This window comes from Brienomyrus brachyistius, chromosome 5 (assembly GCF_023856365.1).
Source record: "Brienomyrus brachyistius isolate T26 chromosome 5, BBRACH_0.4, whole genome shotgun sequence".
NCBI lineage: Eukaryota > Metazoa > Chordata > Actinopteri > Osteoglossiformes > Mormyridae > Brienomyrus > Brienomyrus brachyistius.
The window spans coordinates 36,312,139-36,334,692 of record NC_064537.1 but is presented as its reverse complement, the minus strand read 5'-3'; the positions used below and the strand labels follow the sequence as shown (position 1 = coordinate 36,334,692).

The following is a 22,554-nucleotide window of genomic DNA, read 5'->3' as shown; positions in this document are numbered from 1 at the left end:
TGGATTCGCGCTGGATGTCACCAGTAAAAGTTGCCGAGCCGGTTTTTTTAAGTGCTTAGCGCCTCCGTGTCATTTCCACGTTGTACTCCAATTATGCCGAATAATGCTTAAGAACCGATTTAGCAAATAATAGTGTCCCATGTAGAATATATTAGACTGTAGACACGCAGCACGATCGGTCATCGGTCATAACATTCAGTACGCCGCTAGAGAAGGCAGGATTAACATGAACAAGAATGTGAACTGCTGTTAGTGTTATCCGACACAATGCCCACGTTTTAGAGATCGAAACACGCTTTTTACAAGTCACGTTAAGTCCGCTTCACTCGTCATTTGTAGTGCCGCTTTACCCTTCAGTAATGTCATTCCTGCTCATGCCGTTTTGGAAAAGTTGGGAATAATGACTCACCTTCCCTGGCTGATGTGCTCGTCGCTGATATGAGCACGACCCCAAATAACAGCGAAGACCAAGTCGCCTCCATAGGTAGCGCCGCAAATCACTGCTCCATAGTCGGCGAGAAAGTTTGCTTTTTCGGCTGCCCGGCGTGGTGCTTCCTGCGGAATCGAGTGCTACGGCTTTCGCCCCTGGGTCGGCGCGGAAGCGCGCAGCGCGCTACCGTGAGGGCCTGGATGGGGAGTGGCGGTGACGGGGTCGGTAAATACAGTAGTTTAGTCACTTAAATCGGGGAGCGCCGCTGCTATTCACAAACCGATGAGGGGGTTACAGGATGTCCGGCAGACCTGAGCAAAAGCCGGCCGCCGACCTATTAAAATAAAATATATTAAACTATTAAAATAAACATAACTATTTAAAATGTTCAAATCTATAAAGATCAACTGATTTTTCCCCACAAATCTTTATTTGAATGAATATTCAACATATAAGTAAAATGAACTGGTTATGTTGATTTTGTATGCATTTTCAAAATACTAAAATCAAATCTGCCTATTGTAGCATTAATTGGACCTGAAAGTAATCATGAGAAATAGACCCTGCTGACATGGCAAATTTTAGATTTGGCCATCCACAGAAAATAAATGCCCAGGTCTGATCTATGAGCAGCACTGTTTAACTGGTTAAATCAATCATATAATTTAAAATGCAACAGTCAAAATATTTCATTATGTATTAGTTATAACACAGTGATCGTTTCATATTTGTGTTACAGTGCCAGCATATTCCATTTCATGGATGTGAAGAAGGACAAACAGTGGTAAGGAGCAAGGAGTCACAGGTAAATGTTAAAATGGAGAAACATGGAGCAATGATACTACCAGACCTGATGGAAATTTAAAACGCATAGGTAGTCCACGCACAGGTCATTCCCCCTGAAGCCTCCAATTAGCTGCCCCGTACCTTCGTAAGCCACCTTAATCCAAAGTCTCAAGATGAACTCATTTTATGTTTGTTTGTTTGTTGTTTAGCTGTTTGACAGAAAGCAGGGTGGGCCAGCATTCCTGGAGCAGTTGGGGTTAAGGGCCTTGCTGAAGGGCCCAGCAGTGATATTACTCTACCTGCCAGAGTATTCACACCCACAGCCTTTGGAGCACAAGCAGAGCTGCACTGTACCACAGCAAGGGGGGGCAGCCAGCTGACATGGACCCCCAGAGGTTTTTCTTTCCCCCTACCTTGGAGATTTTGGTTCCTCTCTTCTGTTGTCATCTGGCTTTCTTGCTGTCTTCCCTTTTCCCTGTTTTTGAGTTATTCTTTACAAATGATGCAGGAATGTATTACACCCATTCAAAGTGCCTTGGAGTAACTTGGAGATGTGAAAGTCACTATTTAATAATAAATGCAAGATATATGTTGATTTATAAAGTAAATGCTAAAAGAACATACAGAGCAGCAACCATTCATTAGGATTGTACCCATAAGATGAATATGAGCACAGTATCTCACCTATAGAACAATGCAGTAGATCAGCAATTCTGTATTGGTTTACTTTGTGAGGGTTGACTCCACAGAGATGTCCCTGCCCTGGTATCAAGATATTAAACTAGTCTTCGAAACACAAGGTTAACTGAACCAATCATTCCCTCAGAGGACCAAAGAAAGCTTTGTGGTATTTGAAACTGCGGGCTGAACTGAGCTTAATACCATCAGACATCCAGTCTGAAGAGACATGAATGCACCATTAGTCCAGCATGAAAGTGGAGCGGTTAGTTTCTTGTCAGACCTTACTTTGAGTTATTGTGAGTGAACTAGAACAAACTGAAATGTTAGAACCATATGTAATAACAAGACACTTTATTGATTTTTTTTTTTTTAAGTTTGATTCACAACCATGTGGTGCCAGACGGGGTGGGGGGGGCGGGGGGGGGGGGATGCTTTCTGTGAGATGAAATACAGCACACAATGTAGGAGTCAGGGTGCATCACTGAACCAAAGGAGTCTGGTCATGCTGGCCAACTGTTAAATGGGAGTAGAGGGGCTGGAGATCACCAGAATTCCCAAACTGTGGTACCAGAGACAAATCCTTTAGCTGATATTCTTTAATTTCATCAGTGGTATGAGGCAAAAAATGACATCATAATAACTGTGACAATGTACCTAAACCTGTAAGAGTTATTGTTTGACAGCTTGTTTATTTTCACAATTGTAGTTAACAGAGCAGGCCTGGACTCGCTTTAGCCTCCATCAAAGCTTCACAGTATGAGGGATGGTCTTCTGCTCTTCAAGTATGAAAGATCATGACGTGAACTGAGGGTCAATCAACTGATGTACTTGGTTTTCAAACTCATGAAGCTCATTACTTCAAATCCACACTCAAACTCAAGGACATACACACGTGCACGCAAACACACACATGCACACACACGCACACACACACAAATAAGTGACAAACAATGTTCATGACAGAAGACTAAAGCAAATTATGGAAGCACACACCAGCAGTTAGCTGGAGCTGTCAGTTTGACATTTATAATATACACACCTTTTAACTTTTTTTCCTTTATAAAATTACACCAAGAAAAAGAATGATGCTTAATAGCAATATAAAAAAGAAACATTAACATCTCACCAAAAGAGAATCATACCTCCACTATCTCCAGCTGGACAAAAACACAAGCACAAATGAACCACTTTCCAGAACTTGTAAGCATGAAAGTTGTACATGAGAAAATCCATCCATCCATTTTCTGTACCCGCTTGTCTTATGCAGGAACACAGGGTCGGAGTCTATACCGGAAGCTACAGGCGCAAGGCAGGGAATAACCCAAGACAGGGCGCCAACCCATCGCAGGGTCATGAGAAAATGTAAAAAAAAAAAAAAAGTGAAACTACTGAACAATGTAATGCCGTCATGTGTCAAGACAAAATAGAGAGACATGGACCCAGATTTTTGCCCATTACCCTCAACCTGAGACACACACAGGGGATATACAGAGTATCTACACAGAAACTGCCATGCATCATGGAGTATACCACAGTGCCTAACTCCTTTCCAATTCCCGTCCAATGGTCCTCTTCACCTCCCCTTATTTTACCACCTCAAACTGTCATCTGACTATCTTTCTGCTTACCTTACAAACATGAAAGTAGTCCAAGTAAAGAAGATTATTCATTGGCAAATCCACCTCTTTTTGGATACACAAAATCAATCAGCATAATAAAATAAAGTTAAGAACTGATACCATCGTAAATATAAAGCAGCAGTAAAATTTTGATATGGGGGGGTTTGAGACCCAGACCAATAGAAGCCCCGGTGAACACTATAACCGCAGCAAACTTCAAAGGCACCTGATACATTATTCTCTTGTTTGGCACAAAGCATCAAGTATAGTGGATGAAGTTCCATGTTAGTGGAGCAAAGGTGCCACCAACTGGCTAATTTCAGCACTGCAGCTCAAAGAAAAAAGGCCATTTTTCAGCAACAATTGTTCACAGCACCCATTGAAAAGCCCAATTTTGTGTTTTCCTTCAAATCGATGTGCATTCGATGTTTACTTCACTGACAAATCAACACAGTAACATACAGGTACTGTGAAATATTAAAACATCTAATCTTAAGATTCAGTAAATGGTTTGATTTGAAACTCTAGATGGCAGCAGAACCAAAAGTATATATTGTCAGAGCAAGAGCTCCACCCATCCCAAAACACACAGAAAGACCCAGGCCGTATGGTTCAGATATGCCATTTGGGTTGGGAGGCTGAAGTATGCCAATGGTAACGTACCCCTATCATCTCGAACTGGACCTATTCCATCAGTCACTTCCTTACAAGGCAAAGCTCAGTGAATGCAAAACATAATCATGAATCAATTAATAATAATAAAAAAAAATATGGACCATTTCCCCAGCATAAAGCAAACAAAAACCTACATCCAACAGCTTCATCACACAGCAAAGAACCAGTGGAGTGTCTGATGGAGGCTGAATCACGCCTCGTTTTAGCGGCTGCCCCGCTCCTTCTAGTCCAGCTTGACCCCTGCCTTCTCCGTGTTGAGCAGGTGCAGGCTATCGTCTATTAAGAAGCTGAAACACAAAGAGGTGTGGGCAGTGATGACAAAAGGCACAAGGGGACGACTTGTCAGAGTCACGTGGTTTAACACACTCATCCTCCTGAGCTTAAATGCCAATCAAACCATCAGTAATCGCTTACAAAAGCCAACTGAGGGCTCCTGCTTTGCTTGAAGCGCATCATGTAAATGCTCTGCTGTCATTTAGGCACCACCACATTCAAAGTATGCAAATTTAACGTAACCCAGCTGTGTGCTGCTGTTCAGATGTGTGACCAGCTGAACCATCAGAGCAAAGGATGGCTTGCAGGAGCTTGTAGGGTAACTGGAGCTGGTAAAAGCTGAGATAATGGAGGATGATGGGCTAATTACCAAAAATACAAATTATAATCCAAACACCAGCAACATGGCAGTGGTCCTGACCTGTAGAAGAGGAAGTGGACGGGCACGGTGCTGAGGTGCCAGACGGCGTGGGCGTCCAGCACCCAGAGCAGGGGGGGGAAGTCCAGCAGTTCCAGTAGGGCCAGGCCATGCAGCAGCAGCACCACCAGACCGCACTTCCACCAGTAGGGCAGTGTGTGCCGGTTCTGCCAGCACCAGCAGAGCCACCAAAACAAGTTGATCATGCCTGGGGAGGACACACATGTGAGGGAGCCTATTGTAGAGCCTTATTTGATGTCAGGAGAATGCTTTTGTCGAGATCTCAGTAGCACATTGTTTACCTGCACCTGTCATGATTTTTGGGCATTTGAGGTTGCCATAGTCACTTTTCAGATTGGAAGACCAATATGGACAAGTAATATATGACAACACGTCTCATTTGCCATTGATTTATGACTCATGATAAAGTATCCATATCATAGTACTTACATATAGTAATTATATGTCATTAAACTTTTCTGGTTATTTTGTAGAGGCTCATGATTGTTTGGGAGGGAAAATCCTGCTACCCCCTTTTATGTTGCAGCACTAGAACAATTATTTTAATAATAAGTTGCTTATTTATTTGATAATGTATTTATGTATCTATCCAGCAATATATTGTTTTCCTGCAGTTGAACACAACAACAAATTATAATATGTGATTATGTGTGAGATTAATAAACTGACAGCCATAATTTCAGCATACACAGAGGTGGGGAGTGTGACATCACAGATTTTTTTCAGCACACTGACTCTGACCCTATTGGCTTTACTTACCGATGGTGGCATTGGCAGCCATGTTGTAACCGTAATCAAAGCTAACAAAGGTGAGATAGGAGACGTGCGAGGTGAAGACCAAGATTAGCAGCACTCCCACAATACTGGAGACTCCTGGCCTGCGCAACCCGAGGGTCCTGAAGGGCAAGAGTAGATCTGCGGATAAGCTCTTAGAGGAGGCTTACAAATGTACACCTACACAAATGTGAACACGACAGCTAGGGTGCCTCTGAGGAGAGGTTTGGGTACCAAACCGGTGTTCTAGCTGGTACCAGAATCAAGATCTTTATTTGTCACATACATGAATGTAATGGTACCCAAGCAGTGAAATGATACTGCCGCTACTCCAGACTGGGCAACAAACAAGGGTAAGGATAACAAAATAAACAAAAGGCAACAAAATAAGTACTAAAAATATAGAAACAAATAAAAAGTAAAGATTACCAAAAAGTCATAAGAAAATATTTAAAGTGCTGGATGCAGCTATAGCTATTTGTAAATGGTGGCGTTAATGATCCTAATGGCCTGGTGTCTGATAATACTTGACACCCTGGACCTACGTCATTGGGTGTAGCTGTCCTGCAGGGTGGGCCGTTCTGTGCTGGTGATTCTTACAGCGCACTGTGTCACCCTCTGTAGGGCTCAGCAGTCAATACCAGGCAGTTTTGCTCCCGGAAAGCATAGCTTTCTCAGTGGTGCTTTTTGGCAGATGTTGTGTAGCTCTTGCTCCCATACATGCTTACACTCGTACCTGGGCATTCATTGGAATCTCAGACTGGCTGCACTTAGGTCTAGTCGACTGTTTAACAGCACGTCTGTTTGTAATGTGCCATTTGCCTACGTCACTTTGAACAAAAGCATTGGTTAAAAAAAGTGAAATGTAAATGCAAATCTTAAATAACTTTCTCAACCATACACTTACTGCTCAGCTAAATAGCTTTAAATATTCTCTTTGGTTGGCCTAAGACTTTTGTAAAGGATTGCATGTAAATGTCTGCAGTCAGGACCTGAGTGGCCATTCGTACTTACCTGACACAACACAGGTAAATGGAGTAGAGGATGACAGCTGACGCGCAGAAGTAGTCCATCTTCTATGAGAGGGTTAGCAATGAAATGTTAGCATTAGCCAAAACAGAAACCTCAGCACTTCCACTTACTTTGAACTGGCCAGGGGGCTCGAGTCAGAGCATTGTTTGACGATGGAAAATAAAGACTTAGGTATACTCTGGCATGGCCCCCACTGGGTTCTTAAGTCGATGTGCGTGAACCATGTTGAAAATAAAAACTGACCTCTGTGAGATATGTGTCCCGTGTGTGGAACACTGTGGACCAGAACCAGGCATTGAGAGAAACCTGCAGCAGAAACAATGGGCAGTTTTACGCCATGTTCCCGCTCATCCTGCACCTATTCCACCCCGCCATATTGCTCTATGTAATTGATGCAGGCATGGTTTTGTCACTTGACCGCGGAGCACCAACCAGCGAGAAGGCGTTGATGGTGTGGTACATGGGGCTCTGGCGGGGCACCGCCCGGCGGTAGCGCAGCAACATCAAGAGGCAGGCCAGGCCGTTGAGCAGTGATGCCAGGGCCGATGCTGGCTCCTCGAAGCACAGGAACCGTACAAAGGGCCACTAAAGAGGGACAGAGGCGGGAGGGGGGCAGACAGAGGGAACTGTCACGTCACGTGGTACAGCCGGAATCTCTGGCAAAAAAATGATTTTTCAGCATCTATGAAGTTTTCCAAATCAGGACTGATGGCCATGGGAGTGATCTGGTCATCAGAGACCTTGCGCTTGTGTGGCTCTTGGAGAGCATAGGAGATGGAATGATTAATACAAAACAGATCGTCTCGATAAAGAAAAGCTTGACTGTTAAAACGTGACCTTCAGCCTTTGGTAGCAGGTTTAGTTTGGTTTAGTTTTCACAGCTGGTATGTGACAGACAGGCTGACTCACTGAGGATAAACAAAGACCGGAAAAGCTTGGAGTAGAGATCAGCTAACTTTACATTACCAGCATCTTTAGTCACACACATACAAATGTAATACTCAGTCAATATTCAGGGCTACAGTTACTCAGCTTCTGTTTTGACTGAAAGCCAAACAGTGATAAATTTGTAATTTTCCATTAAATCAATGACATCCGGGAACCGTAATTATGAAGATAACTGGCAAATTCAAACACTGAAGAATTGAAAAAGTGTAATGGCTAACAATAATAGTGTAGTGTAGCTTGCATTAGTGAGTAGAATTTGCTGGGGTGGGGTTGGATGATCTACAAGATAAATCACATCTTATATTAGGTCAACACCGGACACAGCATTTAATTTTTCTATAAGGGATGATCATACAATATAGGGAGTAAAGACTTCATTCACACTGACATGTTCCTATTGTCATGTTATACTGACAATAATTTTTTTTACAAAAAACATTTATTTACAGTACATATACGAGATTAGCTATAATCAGAGAGAACAATATTTAGAAATAAAAGTACTTTTAACTCTTGGCTTTTTCAGACGCGTGCGCGCGCACACACACAGTATTAAATTTGGTGATATTAAACTAAAACTAAACTAAAATTTCATCAGAAAAAAACAAACATATCAATTTTATTTCCAAGGTTTTTATTACTATTGTATTAATTGCATGGACATTTACAGATAATTGCATGTCCTTGTGGATTTTAAAAGTAGTACAGTTTTGTACTACAAAGTAGTACAGTTTTGTACTACAAAGTAGTACAAAACTATAGGTAAATTGTTGACTTAAGGATAAGAAATGGTGAGTATGGTTGAAATACATTTTACATTGTACAGTAAAACCTCGGATTGTGAGTAACTTGGTTTGTGACCGTTTTGCAAGACAAGCAAATTTTTTAAATAAATTTTAACCTGATAAATGAGTGAGGTCTTGCAATGCAAATATTATGTATATGCTTTGTCTGCCTAGCGTTAGGTAATCACAACTGAGTCGATGGTTCTTCTCTCTCACGCTGTGGGATTGTGGGTAATCATCTCCCATGCTCAGTCTTAGTCGGCGTGCCTCACTCGTATAGTAAAAATTTAATCCGAATAAGGCTGTAACAGTGCGAGCGATGAATCTTTTTAACGACAATGCAATGTCACATTTCCGCGAAATCGAAAAGGAGGCAAAAGCGGCTGTCATTGGATAGGTTCCTTGTTAAAGTCGCACAAAAAGAAAAAGATTCCAGTGAGCCAACAGATAGCAGTGATTCCGTTAATTATAGGGAAAGTCGTTGTACAAAATAACCCTCTTCTTCTCCTCTCTCTCATCTCCCTCACACCATCTACAATTCTGTGAAGTGCTGGTTAATTTGTTTTATGTATTTTTACTTTATATTTTGTATTAATCATTTTTATGTGAATATTTTTACTTTGATATACGAATGCTTTGGGTTACAAGCACATTTCTGGAACAAATTGTGGTTGCTATCCGAGGTTTTACTGTACTTGAAAAACAAAGGCAGTGAACAGTTAAATTCCTCATTAACATACTGAACAACATGTATTAACTTGCAGGGCATGATTTAAGCCATCTCTAGGCCCTGGATATGTGGGGATCTGAAGTCTTTATGGAAAGCTTCAGAATGAGAACAGACAGGTTTCACAGGTGGGTGGGACTTACCTGTCATCACAGGAAATGCTCCATTCCTTGGAAGGTATTGTTCACGCCATTAGCCCACTGCCCGGATTTTACGAGCATGGGTAGAACTTAAGAGTTTTAGCTACTAGACAACAGTAAGAAAAATGTACTAGCCCATACAAATTTCCATAAGCCGGCAATGTAATTTTGAAGCATAGAGAGCAACCAAACACCATCAGCACATCTTAAATCGGGTGAAGATCTTCATGCATATAACGTTTTCTGAAGCAATGATAAGATCCATTCAACTCTTTCTGATTTGTCACATTCACAAGGTCTAATTTTGTATGGTTTCACCCTTTCCTTTGCTGCCACTAAGCGGCACTGCTTCAATTTTGGGGTGATCTGTCTCAAAATTTGATCACTTCCAGATCAGTACCCATAAAATGCCTTTGCAAAGTCTGAAAAAGATCCAATAAATGGTTTTTGAGATATCATTTTAACAAGCAAAGCATCTGTGGAAAATTAAATATTGCAGCCCAGATTTAATAGTGAATTATAAACATATCATGGGTCATATGAATAAAATATAAATAAAAGGTTGTGTCCCATTTTGATCGCAATTGATTCCCCCAATAGCTAAGAACATTGTTTTGGGGTCCCGGTGTAATTTATGAAATTACATACTTATATAGCTTCAAGGTCACCTGTTGTACTGTGGGAAAGCAATACACGAAAGTGGTCAAGAGTTACAGAAATTGAGACAGCCCGGGACTGTTGAATCTTAAGTTGTACAACCCCTAATTATTCATATTTTTTATATTTTAATTCTATTTATTTCTCCTTTTCACTATGACCAAATATCCCGTAACACAACAGTAAGAACTGTAACAGATACACTAATGGTATATTCAGAACTCTGGTAATTTAAATTTAACTGACCTTTTTAAAATGATTCCCAGTAGAAAAAAGGACTACTATTTTTGTGTGTTTCCTGGGATTTGAACATTGTTAGCACAATGCAAATAATTTGAGCTCCAATAGCACTGTTGGTGCTATTCTACAATGGGCTTTAGTTTAATGTGGCCATGAAATACTAAATCAAGATCACAATCATGCAGTCCCAGGCTACAAGACAAGCTGCATCTCATATTGGTTCAAAATCGAAGACAGGTTTTATTTTTGAATATGGGGCAATGTATAGGATTCAATATACATGGTAAATGCAAACTCTCATCCTCACATTTCCCAAGAGACTTAACTGCATGACTACACTGACATGTTTTGTTTGCACAATAAAAAACTGAACAAAAAACGAATGATCTTATTTACAGTATATACACGGATCAACTACAATCAGTAAGAACAGTATTTTCAAATACCTCTTGGTTCTTGGTATTCCACTTCCTTGCCCACAAAACAACAAAAAATACTGGCGAACAAGTGACTATCTTTCCTGATGCCTGAACTCACCTGTTGAATGGTAGAACATGGTTAATCACTCTCACTCTCTTTTTTAAACACATACACACACACACATAGACAGCCTCTAATCATCTAGTCCCCCTCTTTTTTATGTTACCAAGCAATACTACTTTTTGGTGTGATTTATCCCAAACTTTTACCCATATAATGTGCTTGCAAAGTTTGGAAAAGACCAACTAAGTAATTTTTGTGTTATACGGACTAGCCTTCCCTTTCTATTACTATGTGGCGCTACTTCAGTTTTGGTGTAAGCTACAAAGGTTGAAAAAAATCACATACTTTTGAGCTCTCTCACTAATGTCTACCCCTTTTTTTGCTATCAACATGTGGCGCTGCATTAGTTTCAAGGAGATCTGTCTCAAAATCTGATCACCTGCAATTTGTTACAAGTATAACGTGCCTGCAAAGTTTGAAAAAACATCTGTAAAATACTTTCTGAGTTACTATGTTCACAAGACCAAATGTTTCTTATAGCTGCCATTTCCTTCCTTTGCTGCCACACAGTGCTTCTGCTTCATTTTTAGGGTAATCTGTTTGAAAATGAATTTAAGTGTAGATCGTCATCCATACAAAGTTTTTATGAAGCAGTAGTAAGATCCATCAAATACTTTTTGACTCATCACATTCACAAGGTCAAATGTCGTCTGCTGTCCCTTCCGTTTGCTGCCACTAAGTGGCGATGCTTCAGTTTTGAGGCAATTTCATAATTTTGAAAAAGATATGTCAAAAACTTTTTGAGTAATTGTTTTAATGTCACCATGTATCAAAACTACCCCTTTTTAAAAAATATCACTATGTGGTGCTGCTTCAATTTTGCAGCGATCTGTATAAAAATTTTATCAGTTTTAGTTCTCCACCCATACAATGCCTGAGGAAAGTTTGAAAAATATCAATCAAATGGTTTTTGAGAAACTGTGGTGGCAGTGCCAAACCATATGAATTTCCCAAAGGCCGGGTAATACAATTCTTATAAGCAATGATCCTTCTTATAAGGGAGGGGTGAAGGAGATGAATCGGACACTAAACGCTGACCGCTCCTGACCTTGCCATGGAATTGCGGTATGCTGTACCCTTCAGCCTGGTACAAGCCCACGGTGGTCCACATACACTGGTACTGACAGTCATCACGGCACGTCCATCCTGCAGAGGGAGAGTTACAGTTACATGCTAAGACACACTCCACATGCATTAAATATCCATTAAAGCATTCACGCAGTCAGTGATGCATGTACAAGCACAGAATTCAATCTAACACACATTACCATGCTACCTTCTGAAGGTAGGTAAAATGCTAATAACTGCCACATGCTTATGAATGTTCTATGAATGCATTATGAAGGTGCACTGAATGTTCTAAAAATGCATAATGAATGAATTATGAAGGTGCACTTAATATAAAGCGTTACCAAATAAAGTAAGGCTTGCATGTGCAGCTTTTTAGCGTGGTTTGCCCTTTATTAATCTTCGCTCTGGCGGTGGTGAATTGAGCTCACTGTGGTGCTGGTGGACATGCTGAAGCATGTTCGTTGTGCTACTTCTGTATGTTATCAGTCTTTTACAATGTTTGCACGCAGTTTTTGTCTTGTCTGTGTTTTTCTCGCCATTTTCGTTTGTGATTACCGGAAAGCTAAAATGCTGTCACACCTCTGATTTAAGATTGGGGGGTGTGTCCTCAATTTCAAATTCGCTTGCCATCTCGCTTTCGGTCAAAACCAAAAAGTAACGTGAATACGCAGTGACATCTGACGTGGAACTGACGTTGTGAAATCAAATGTAATATTACACCAGTTTTTCTGTTAAGTAAAGTACCGTGAAGTACTCCCAAAGTAGCGATTCATTTTCCACATCAGCCGGTTTAAATCATCATAGATTTACATCAATTTTTAACCGATTTGCGATACATCGTTACATGCCTACTAAGAAGACAAAGAAAATGATCACTGACTTCAGAAAAAGTAAAAAATCCCACCATATAGGAATACACAATGGGGAGGAGGCTGAGCGTGTGTCCAGCTTCAAAAATCTGAGTGTATATATCTGAGGACCTGAACTGGTTTGGTAAAGAAGGCCTCTGAGATGCACCAAACTCACCAAAGAACTCCTGAAAAACTTTTATCACTGGCCAATTAAGAATGTCCTGATATACGGCTGCACAGTGTTGTATTCGGGCTGCACTGAGGAAGAAAGGAAGGATCTCCAGCAGCCAACGAAGGCTGCTCAGTGGATTATCTCATGAAGGACACTCATTCTAACATCTCCTCAGGTGTGCAAGGAACATTAGTAGAGATCCCTCACACCCTGGTCACCAGCTGTTTACCATCCTCTCCTCAGGCAGGTTCAGGGTCATCAAAACCTAGACAAACCATTTACAAAACAGCTTTTTCCCCAGAGCAGTGGATAAGCTGCTGAAGTCTTAGACCAGTGGCCCCCAACCTTTTTGCCACCACGAACCGGTTTTATTCTGTTAACATTTCCGTGAACCGGGGTGGGGGGGGCGGAGGGGAGGGCGTGTTAAGGGACATGCAGAGACGTGTAATGGTCCCCAACCTTTTTCACGCCATGAACCAATTTCATGCAAAATAATATTTTCACGGACCGGTATAGAAACAACTAAAAACAAAGTGCGTAAAAATACAACTCACCATCCCGCTCAATTAGTGGGAGCCCTGAGCTTTTTTCCCTCTTACTAGCCGGGTTGGGGGAAGGAGCGGAGATGTGTAACAAAGATAATGAGGTGCACAATATTTAACTAGAGTAAAATCCAGTTATAACAGACTTCAAGGGACCTGGCAAAACAGTCCGTCATATCCAATGTCCGTTATGTCCAGAGTAGCTGTATGACCAGAACACAACTACGGGACACCAATTACTCATGCCACACCCCAGCAGACACACTTGTGCTATAGATTATTATATTATACATGTAGTGATCCACTTTACCTGACCAAATGCGTGACGATTAATAATCTCGACTACGTATCTGCACTGGATATCACTGGCACGCCACGCGCCTTATTGTAGGTGGAGCCTGTATGTCCGTTATATCCGAACAAAACTACAGCTAAAAGCGGGCCTGGGGACCAAATTGTTTGTCCATTATAAGCGAAATTCTGTTACATGCGAGTCCGCTATATCCGATACTTTTTCTTAAAGGCGCACGGCCGAGACCAGTGGACCTCGTCCGTTATAGACAATATTCCATTATAAGCTAGTCCACTATAATGGGATTTTACTGTAGTCACCAAGTGCCTAGCCTTATCGCCATCTATGAGCCACAGATGGAAGTGTTTTCCAAAATAAAACAGCCTCTGTTATCCATTCACCGCGGCCTGGCAGAAAATGCTCTTTGGCCCGGTATCGGTCCACGGCCCGGTGGTTGGGGACCCCTGTCTTAGATGACCACCTCACGCACATATTAAATATACCAACTAACTATCCTAAGTGGACAAAAATGCCAGCTATAGGGGGGTCATTCCAAAAAGATGTAATACCATATACAGAGGTTTGGAGGGGGCACAGAATAGTTGTTTTTTGCACTCATTTATATTTAAACTGATGATTTTATCCACAAAGGCTTTCCCATAGAGGGAAAACGTACAATTCATGTGTGGTTCATGGAATTTGAACTCCCAAAATCTTGGTTTTTAGCACAATGCTCTATCTGCTGAGCTACAGGAGAACTGTTAAGCCAATATTAAATTCTCAGTTAACAATTTATTTTTCAATATGGGAAAATTGGGCAATATACAGAATACTTGTCCTGATTCCTCCCACACTCATGCAAATATTGACACCAGGGTACATGCACCAACCACACAAAGGGGCCGCACCTCTCCACTGACAATAAGGGAGTAAAAAAGGGATGCACATCGTCAAAGTTTTAGAAGCTAGAAATATCTCCATGGTTCCTCAAAGCACGCAAGCGTTAACTAAGCAACTCTCCCACTGTAAACATTCATTATGTAACTAGACATATCAGTTCAATGTATTCAGTACGTGGTGCTCATCTATTGTACACAGTTTAATTACGTTAATTTGTGTTTGTCAGAGTGGCCTGGAAACTGTGAAATATTTCAATACAATTCACTTTTTCCATACTTATGCATATTTGGGGAAAAACTAAATCAAATTCCATTCTTTTTCATACTTTTCCATACTGCATAGGGAGAAGGAAAACTTACTCGTGCAAATACATGATCATTAATGCACAAAACTCCCTTCTGTTTTTAAAAGGGATTCCCTGAACTTGGTTTTAACCTACTGGAAAAGCTGAGGGCCAACAGTGCGGACATGTGACGGCCCCCTGTAGCATGATGCGACAATACGTAGCAGCCTGGGGAAGCCCTTATTCGGCACTACAAAATAAGGCAACAAATCATCTCTGCCATTGCACTGGGGATTTCCTCTGAAGTAGGGTGTTTCGGTGGGCATGGTGCTTTGGTATTAAAGTCGACTAAGAGATGAAGCTGAAGAAGCAGAAGACAGACCAGCACATGGCTGTATAATGGTTGATGCATTTTTGGTGTTTTGTTTAGTGAAAAGTGTTCTGCAGTTAAAATAGCAAGCGATTTTGCATGCCAGAGATTGAGAAAGGATTTGCATCATTGTCCCTGTTGACTGCACATTTGCATATGTTGCACACCACCGTAACTGGTAGTGCTGACAGTTCTCTAATGCATGTTTTTTTTAGGTTTTGTAGCATCTGCAGAACTAAAAGGCTGACTGCATGCATCCTCTCATTCTCTATTTTTGTTTAAGGGGTATGGTGGCTGAGACAGCTCAAACCAACATGAATTAAGAGAATGCGCACACATACACACATTTAGAGATATACTACAAATGCATTGAGAAAACAGATGCTTTGAAAATCAATATGCACTACATCGTAAATTCACAGTTGATGCTAGTTAATACTTAGAAACATTTTACCAGAACAGACTCAAATGTAAGCAGAAATCATAGTGGATTTGAAAACTCTACACAGCCCTGTTTAAATCCCAGGTAAAAACTTTTCCCACCTTTAATGTGACCTATATCCTGTACAATTCAATTAAAAAGCAAACAAATCTGTTAGGAGAAAATATAAAAAATAAAATCGTACAATAAGCTGGTTGCATAAGTGTGCACACCCATAAACTTTGTTGAAGCGTCTTTTAATTTAATTCCAGCACTCAGTCTATTTGGGTAGTAGTCTACCAGCATGCCGCATCTTAACTTAGAAATAGTTGCCGACTCTTCCTTGCAAAAGTGCTCCAAATCTGTCAGATTGCAAGGGCATCTCTTGTGCACAGCCCTCTTCAGGTCACCCCGCAGATATTTAATTGGATTTAGGTCTGGGCTCTGGCTGGGTCATTCTAAAACTTGAATATTGTTTTATTCTTCAACCTTCTTTTGTTGATTTGGATGTATGCATGGGGTCATTGCTGCACAGAAAGGTGAAATTCCTCTTGATCTTCAGCTTTCTAGCAGACACCCGCAGGTTTTGGGCTACAATTGACTGGTATTTGGAACCGTTCATAATTCCCTCCATCTTGACTAAAGCCCCAGTTCCAGCAGAGGAAAAAAAACCCCAGAGCATGATGCTGCCACCACATTTCACCGTGGGTATGGTGATCTTTTGGTGATGCGCAGTGTTGTTTTTGCCTCAAGCATACCTTTGGGTACTGTGGCCAAAAAGTTCAACCTTGAACATATGGAGAATGTGGGAGATTGTTGTCACGTGCAGTAGCCAACCAGTACTTGCCAGAATTTCCTGCAGCCCTTTCAATGTTGCTGTAGGCCTCTTGGCAGCCTCCCTGACCAGTGTTCGCCTTGTCTTTTCATCAATTTTGGAAGGACGTCCAGTTCTCAGTAACGTAACTGTTGTCCCATATTTTCTCCACTTCTTGATGACTGTCTGCACTGTGTCCACAGTATATCTAATGCCATGGATGTTTTTTACCCTTCTACTGCCTGATACTTTCAACAGTGAGATCCTTTTGATGCTTTGTAAGCTCTCTATGAACCATGGCTTTTGCTGTAGGCTACAATTGAGTAAATTTGGAAGGGTCACATAAAAGTTGGGAAAAGTTTTTAAATGATTTATCGTGGTCTCATTGTTTTTTTACATCATAAATACCTGGAATTTTAACAGATGTGTGTACGCTTTTTATATCCCCTGTAGTTAACACTGCAGTATTTTAGAAATGCTAGCATACATGTGATGCTAGCAAAAACACAGCTGCTGATGGACCCATGTGATGGATATACATCCATCCATCCATTTTCCAAACCGGAGGGTCCGGAACCTATCCTGGAAGCAATGGGCACGAGGCAGGGAACAACCCAGGATGGGGGGCCAGCCCATCGCAGGGCACAATCACACACCATTCACTCATACATACACTCCTATGGGTAATTCAGAAACTCCAATTAGCCTCAGCATGTTTTTGGACTGTGGGGGGAAACCCGAGTACCCAGAGGAAACCCCACGACGACATGGGGAGAACATGCAAACTCCACACACACGGAGACTCGAACCCGGGTCCCAGATGTGTGAGGCAACAGTGCTAACCACTGCACCACCATGGATATACATGAACAATATTAATATGCATGTTAAATACAGATAAATTATAGTATCCAAGCTCACCTTTTCCCGCTTTCGCTACGACTTTGACCTCTTACTCTCACTGTCTCTCTTTCACCCATTTCCTTATGAGACTCTCCCTCTCTGGCTCTAGCCACAGACCAGCTGAAAAAATCCAACCTATACATGCTTACTTATGCAAAGTAAAGGACAAAGCAAGTTTGAACTTTGGAAATACAATGGGACAATATGGGGAAAAAAAAGAATGAACAAAATTAAAACACAAAATTATTGGGGAAATATTCGTACAGACCAAATACTGGATGAAGCTTATTGCATTCGGAATATTGTATTTATATTCTGGAAAACCTCTAATGTTGGAGACAAGCTGCAGACTGCTCGCAATCCTGTACTGGATAAGCAGTTGGAAGATGTGTTACACCTCAACAAAGGCAAACATATGTTTTGTGTACCTGTGTGTCGGTGTACTCTACATTAAAATTTAGATGAGCTGCCAACAGCAAAAACAAAATGGACCACTCGCCAAAAAGGAGCAATATTTTAGGTACAACTGAAATTTTCTGCCATTCACATAAAACATAAGGATCAAGGAATGTGTTTAAACTTTAAACTATATCAAATATAATGCAGATCAGTCCAGGGCTGTATGTATGTAATTTAGTATAATCATTTTATATTTTTCTTAATAATTATTTAATATTCCATAATCTGTTTTTAGGTTTTTGTGTGTGAGCTGTGAACTTTTTACTTTATTTGCACTGCATTACTTGTTTGTTTGATGTGTGCTAATAACCAGAATAGGATTGGAAAATTAGAGGTTTTAGAACCACTGCACGGTAGTGATCATAACATGGTTAAATTTGAGGTTAATTTTAGTGTCCAAAGAGAAAAGTCCAAAACAAAAGTATACAATGTTAGGAAGGCTACCTTTAATGGCATAGAGAAAAAAAAAAAGGGGGATAGAAGTAACTCAGCACACTATAGGTCTATCAGTTTAACTAGCATTACCGGAAAAATAATGGAATCTATAATCCAAGTGAAAATGGTAGATTACCTGGATTCAAATAACATTCTGAGGGATAGCCAACATGGATTTAAGAAAAGTAGATCCTGTTTAACTAATCTACTTGAGTTCTTTGAGGAAGCTACAAGAGAAACAGATCACAAAAAGGCCTATGGTGTGATCTACTTAGATTTCCAGAAAGCCTTTGATATTGTCTCCCACAAACAGCTCTTGCTTAAGCTCAAAGCTGCAGGGATTTTAGGAACTGTAGCAGCTTGGATTGAAAACTGGTTAACAGACAGGAAGCAGTGGGTTGTTATTAGAGGCTAGGGCTGGGACGATTATTGGACATATTCAGCGATGTCGATTATAAATATGCGTCTACGTGGAATTTTTGTGTCGATGCGTTGTGTAAAACTACGTAAATGTTCTGTAACTGCAATGCACTACGTGATAAGCTAATTGTATTGTATGGGAAAATACTTTATCCCCTCTGGAGTGCGTTAACACTGTTCTTTTAAGAATAGTGCAATAAAAGTCTCCTAATAACGGAACTTTACTTTCCACCTGATGATCTCTTCGCCACTCAAGAGCTACAATATTTTATTTATTGGACGTGCGGCATGGTTTTCATTTACAATACAAAGTTATTCCGCTAATAAGCTGGCTAGTTGTTTCGCTGCTGGCACCGTTAAAAGTATATCAATTATAGACTGAATTCTGATATAGTTTTGTCTATTATCAGCGGTGCCAGCAATGCCGCACTATTTTCTAAGGCATGCACTGGCCAATCATGTAGCACTTTTCTCATAAATATTAATGAGACATCTACCACCCAGCAAAAAGGAAATTTGCCGCCGGTCCCGCCCCACCCCCCCATGCACGATCATCCCCTTACTGCAGATCACGTAGACATTCTTACATTCCTCCACTGTAATGCCTAACTGTCTCTTCATGTTATTGTTATTTCTTATTGTGACTTGAATTTTTCTTATTTTTTGGTTCATGCACTTATATCTCTTAAGATTTGCCTTTTTTGTTAATAATGCTCTGATGTTTAAAAAATGTTTTAATAAATTGAAATGAGAATTTCATATTTGTGTCTATGTGGGATGCGGTGAATTGTTGTATTAAATGACCAACTTATCAATAAATTGCTTATGCTTATCAATAAATTGCTTATGCTTATCAATAAATTTATCATCAGATCAATCGAAAAAAGAATCGCTAGATTAATCATTTAAAGAATAATCATTTGGGACAGCACTATTAGAGGCACAATGTCACAGTGGGCCTGCGTTCATAGTAGGGTTCAATTTTAAGACCACTATTGTTCCTAATTTACATTAATGATATTGACACCAATACATACAGTAAACTGGTTAAATTTGCCGACGACACCGAGGTGGGTGGTGTAGTAGATACTGATCTAGCAGCACAGAGGCTACAACAGGATCTGGATTTAATTAGCGACTGGGCTGATACCTGGCAGATGAAATTTTCTGTATATAAATGTAAGGTAATCCATGCAGGGAGCAGAAGTATAAAGTATAGACATTTTATGGCTTCCACTGAAATAAAGGTAGCTGATTACGGGAAAGACCTCAGTGTGTATGTTGATGCTTCCATGTCCCACTCTCGACAGTGTGGGGAAGCAATTAAAAAAGCCAATAGGATGTTGGGTTACATCTATAGGTGTGAGTTTAAGTCAAGGGAGGTGATGCTAACATTACAGAATTGCTTGGTAAGATCCCACCAAGAATTTAGCCAAATGGCTACTTCAGTATTAGGATAAATACTAGAACTCATGGGTATAGGGGGAAATTAGCAGGAGAACATTTTAAAATGGATATGAGAAAGCACTTCTTTACACAGCGTGTAGTTAGAGTATGGAATAGTCTTCCTGTTAAAACCTGGGTTCCTTTAAAACAGAGTTAGACAAGATTTTAACAATCCTTAGCCATTAGTTGAGTTCTCCCCAAAGGAACTTGATGGGCCGAATTACCTCTAGTTCGTAAATTTCTAATCTTCTTATGTACTGTCTTTGCACCTCTTTTTCACTAAACAAATGTTTGCCTGTGTGCTAAGTACCTTGCTGCTCTATGCAGAAAAATCTCCCTCTGGGATCAATAAAGTTCATTTCATCTCATCCATCCATCAATCCATCCATCCATCTATCTATCAATCTATCTAATCTAATCTAATCTAATCTAAATCTAAATCTAATATAATCTAATATGGACCTCAAGACATCTGGCTGTGGAGACAAACATTTGGTCAATATGTCCCTTAGCTGGTTACCAGGTCATATCCTGAGGGGTCTTTCTGTTGTAGAGTGATATCCTTAAACACAATTGGTTCAAAGATCTATATATATAAATTGGCAAATTAAGCTGCTTTGGGTAAATGCATCAGTTAACAAAAGCATCACGATATTGTATGTAACTTTAACACTGCTGCTAATCTGCAAGACAGCAGAAATAGAGCTGATAACTCATTTGCTGTATAATGTACACTTATGAAGAATCGACTTTATTTTACCCCACGAAACAGTTAAGACGTTATGCTGCGGTAGGTTATAAATACAAGCCAACGGATCTCCTCTAGATCTGCATATAATTTCCACCTTAAATTTTGGGATTTGACTGCTATTCAGTTTATAAATACACAAAGCAATCATCATCACTTGAAATGTAATGTCTGATCCGATTTGAGAAATAAATACATCGTAGCAGACACACGATACCTAATATTAAGGATAAGTATAGAGGCAAGGATTCGGCACTTGATATTAAATAGAAACCTCCTTATTTTCCACATAGGTCAACATGGGGACCAGTGATGTTTATGGTTAATGTGGCGCATTAATACATCCACTTACATTAAGTTTCATGACATGGCATACCTGTCAGGGCCATGTAAGGTGGCTGAGCAGACTGAAACCCTCTGAGGCGGGCCCCAGTGCAGTTCGTCCGGACACACTGCTTGACACAGTCTCGGTAGACCGGCTCCTTATCACCCTGAGAGGCACTGACAGCCGCCGGCAGCAGCAGCAAAACGACGCTCAACAAGGCGAAGAAGTAGGAGCCCGGACGGGGGGGGACTACCGAGGCCATGATTATTTCTTTGCCTGTCGGATGCAGCACAGAAGGCACGATCAGGGAGAAGCGGCATGTGAGGATATAAAGACGCGGCGACAAAGCTGGAGCTTCATCGGAGCATCGGTGACATTAGCCGCTCTCGAAACGGGACACACGTTACTAAGGAGTCGCACGGAAGTTCTGAAAGGTAACCGGTCTCCTGTTGATGACGACACTTTGTTTACTATCGTCGCAGGACTTTTACATCACGTACCGCTTTTTTACGTTAGTGTACACGCGAAATGTAGCGGTGAATATTACAACTAGGCTGCAGAACAAAGAATAAAATAACTACGGATTTCTGTGCAGTTATGTATTACTAAGGAAAAAACACGGAAAAAAACGCCAGGGTCATTAATGAATTCACGTTAACAAAGTAATTTGAAGTGTTTTTCGCCACTGTGTTTTGTATAATTTTTCTATGATTTATGTTTTAAAATTAGCAAGAGCAATCAATACAATCAACACAAAGTCGTCTTTTTATTACATCTGCTGATACAAAAAAAATCCGATCTTCACAGAAATGGGGGACTTAATGAAGCATTTCTTCCACCAAGCTATGTATCTTAATTGTCACGTCCGGAACAGGGAAGCAGATGAAGGAAGCCGTAGAAACAAACAAACGGGATTTATTCGGGCTGTCACACTCAAAACACATAGGCTACGTTTACACTGCAAGCTTTAATGCTCAATTCTGATTTTCTGCTCAGATCGTATTTTTTGTTTGCCTGCTCACATTACTCTTTTTAATGCGGGCAATTTCAGATTTCATTGTGAGCGGTTCACTATACTGAACTGGCCCGCGTGCGCACAAAACAACAAAGACGCCATGACCCCCATGCGCAAAACCAAAGACGTCACTTTATTGATTCGAAAACTGCCCGGTTACGATATAAGCCTTCCAGTTTTGCCTGAACAGATTTATCTCCCTAAATACTTATTAAATCCAGCACCTCACTGTCCCTCCACTGGCTAACTTATGTGCTCTCCTCCATGTTTGGCACTTCGACGGAGACATATGGTGACTTCTGCCCGTGCAGAATTGTGACAAACATCAGTTGAGAGTG

At 40.7% G+C, this 22,554-nt stretch overlaps 2 protein-coding genes across 2 annotated transcripts in view; both read right to left on the bottom strand.

Annotated features, from left to right (window-relative positions):
• The window catches only part of erbb2 (erb-b2 receptor tyrosine kinase 2), a 29,909-nt gene extending 29,263 nt beyond the window's left edge, over positions 1 to 646 (bottom strand). The window contains exon 1 of the mRNA XM_049012843.1: positions 410 to 646. Within this exon, the coding sequence (XP_048868800.1) occupies positions 410 to 482 (73 nt within the window). The 5' untranslated portion in view covers positions 483 to 646. The remainder of the gene's footprint in view (positions 1 to 409) is intronic.
• Positions 647 to 2,478: 1,832 nt separating this feature from the next.
• On the bottom strand, positions 2,479 to 21,653 carry pgap3 (post-GPI attachment to proteins phospholipase 3). The gene is made up of 8 exons (XM_049012890.1): positions 21,253 to 21,653; positions 11,798 to 11,895; positions 7,142 to 7,294; positions 6,953 to 7,015; positions 6,692 to 6,753; positions 5,663 to 5,799; positions 4,886 to 5,090; positions 2,479 to 4,478 (listed from the first exon to the last, which is right to left on the bottom strand). Exons 1-8 carry the CDS (start codon positions 21,461 to 21,463, stop codon positions 4,415 to 4,417), a joined length of 993 nt encoding a protein of 330 aa, XP_048868847.1. The 5' UTR covers positions 21,464 to 21,653; the 3' UTR covers positions 2,479 to 4,414.
• Between the last annotated feature and the right edge of the window lie 901 nt (positions 21,654 to 22,554).

What these genes read in the sequence shown, in the direction of transcription:
- pgap3 (XM_049012890.1), bottom strand. Translation starts at nt 21,463, where the DNA reads ATGGCCTCGGTAGTCCCCCCCCGTCCGGGCTCCTACTTCTTCGCCTTG. An exon ending in ATTTACCTGTGTTGTGTCAG is followed by an intron (nt 5,800 to 6,691) that starts GTAAGTACGAAT and finishes CTTGCCCTTCAG; the next exon opens with GACCCTCGGGTTGCGCAGGC. An exon ending in GGCTGCCAATGCCACCATCG is followed by an intron (nt 5,091 to 5,662) that starts GTAAGTAAAGCC and finishes TGTCCTCCCCAG; the next exon opens with GCATGATCAACTTGTTTTGG.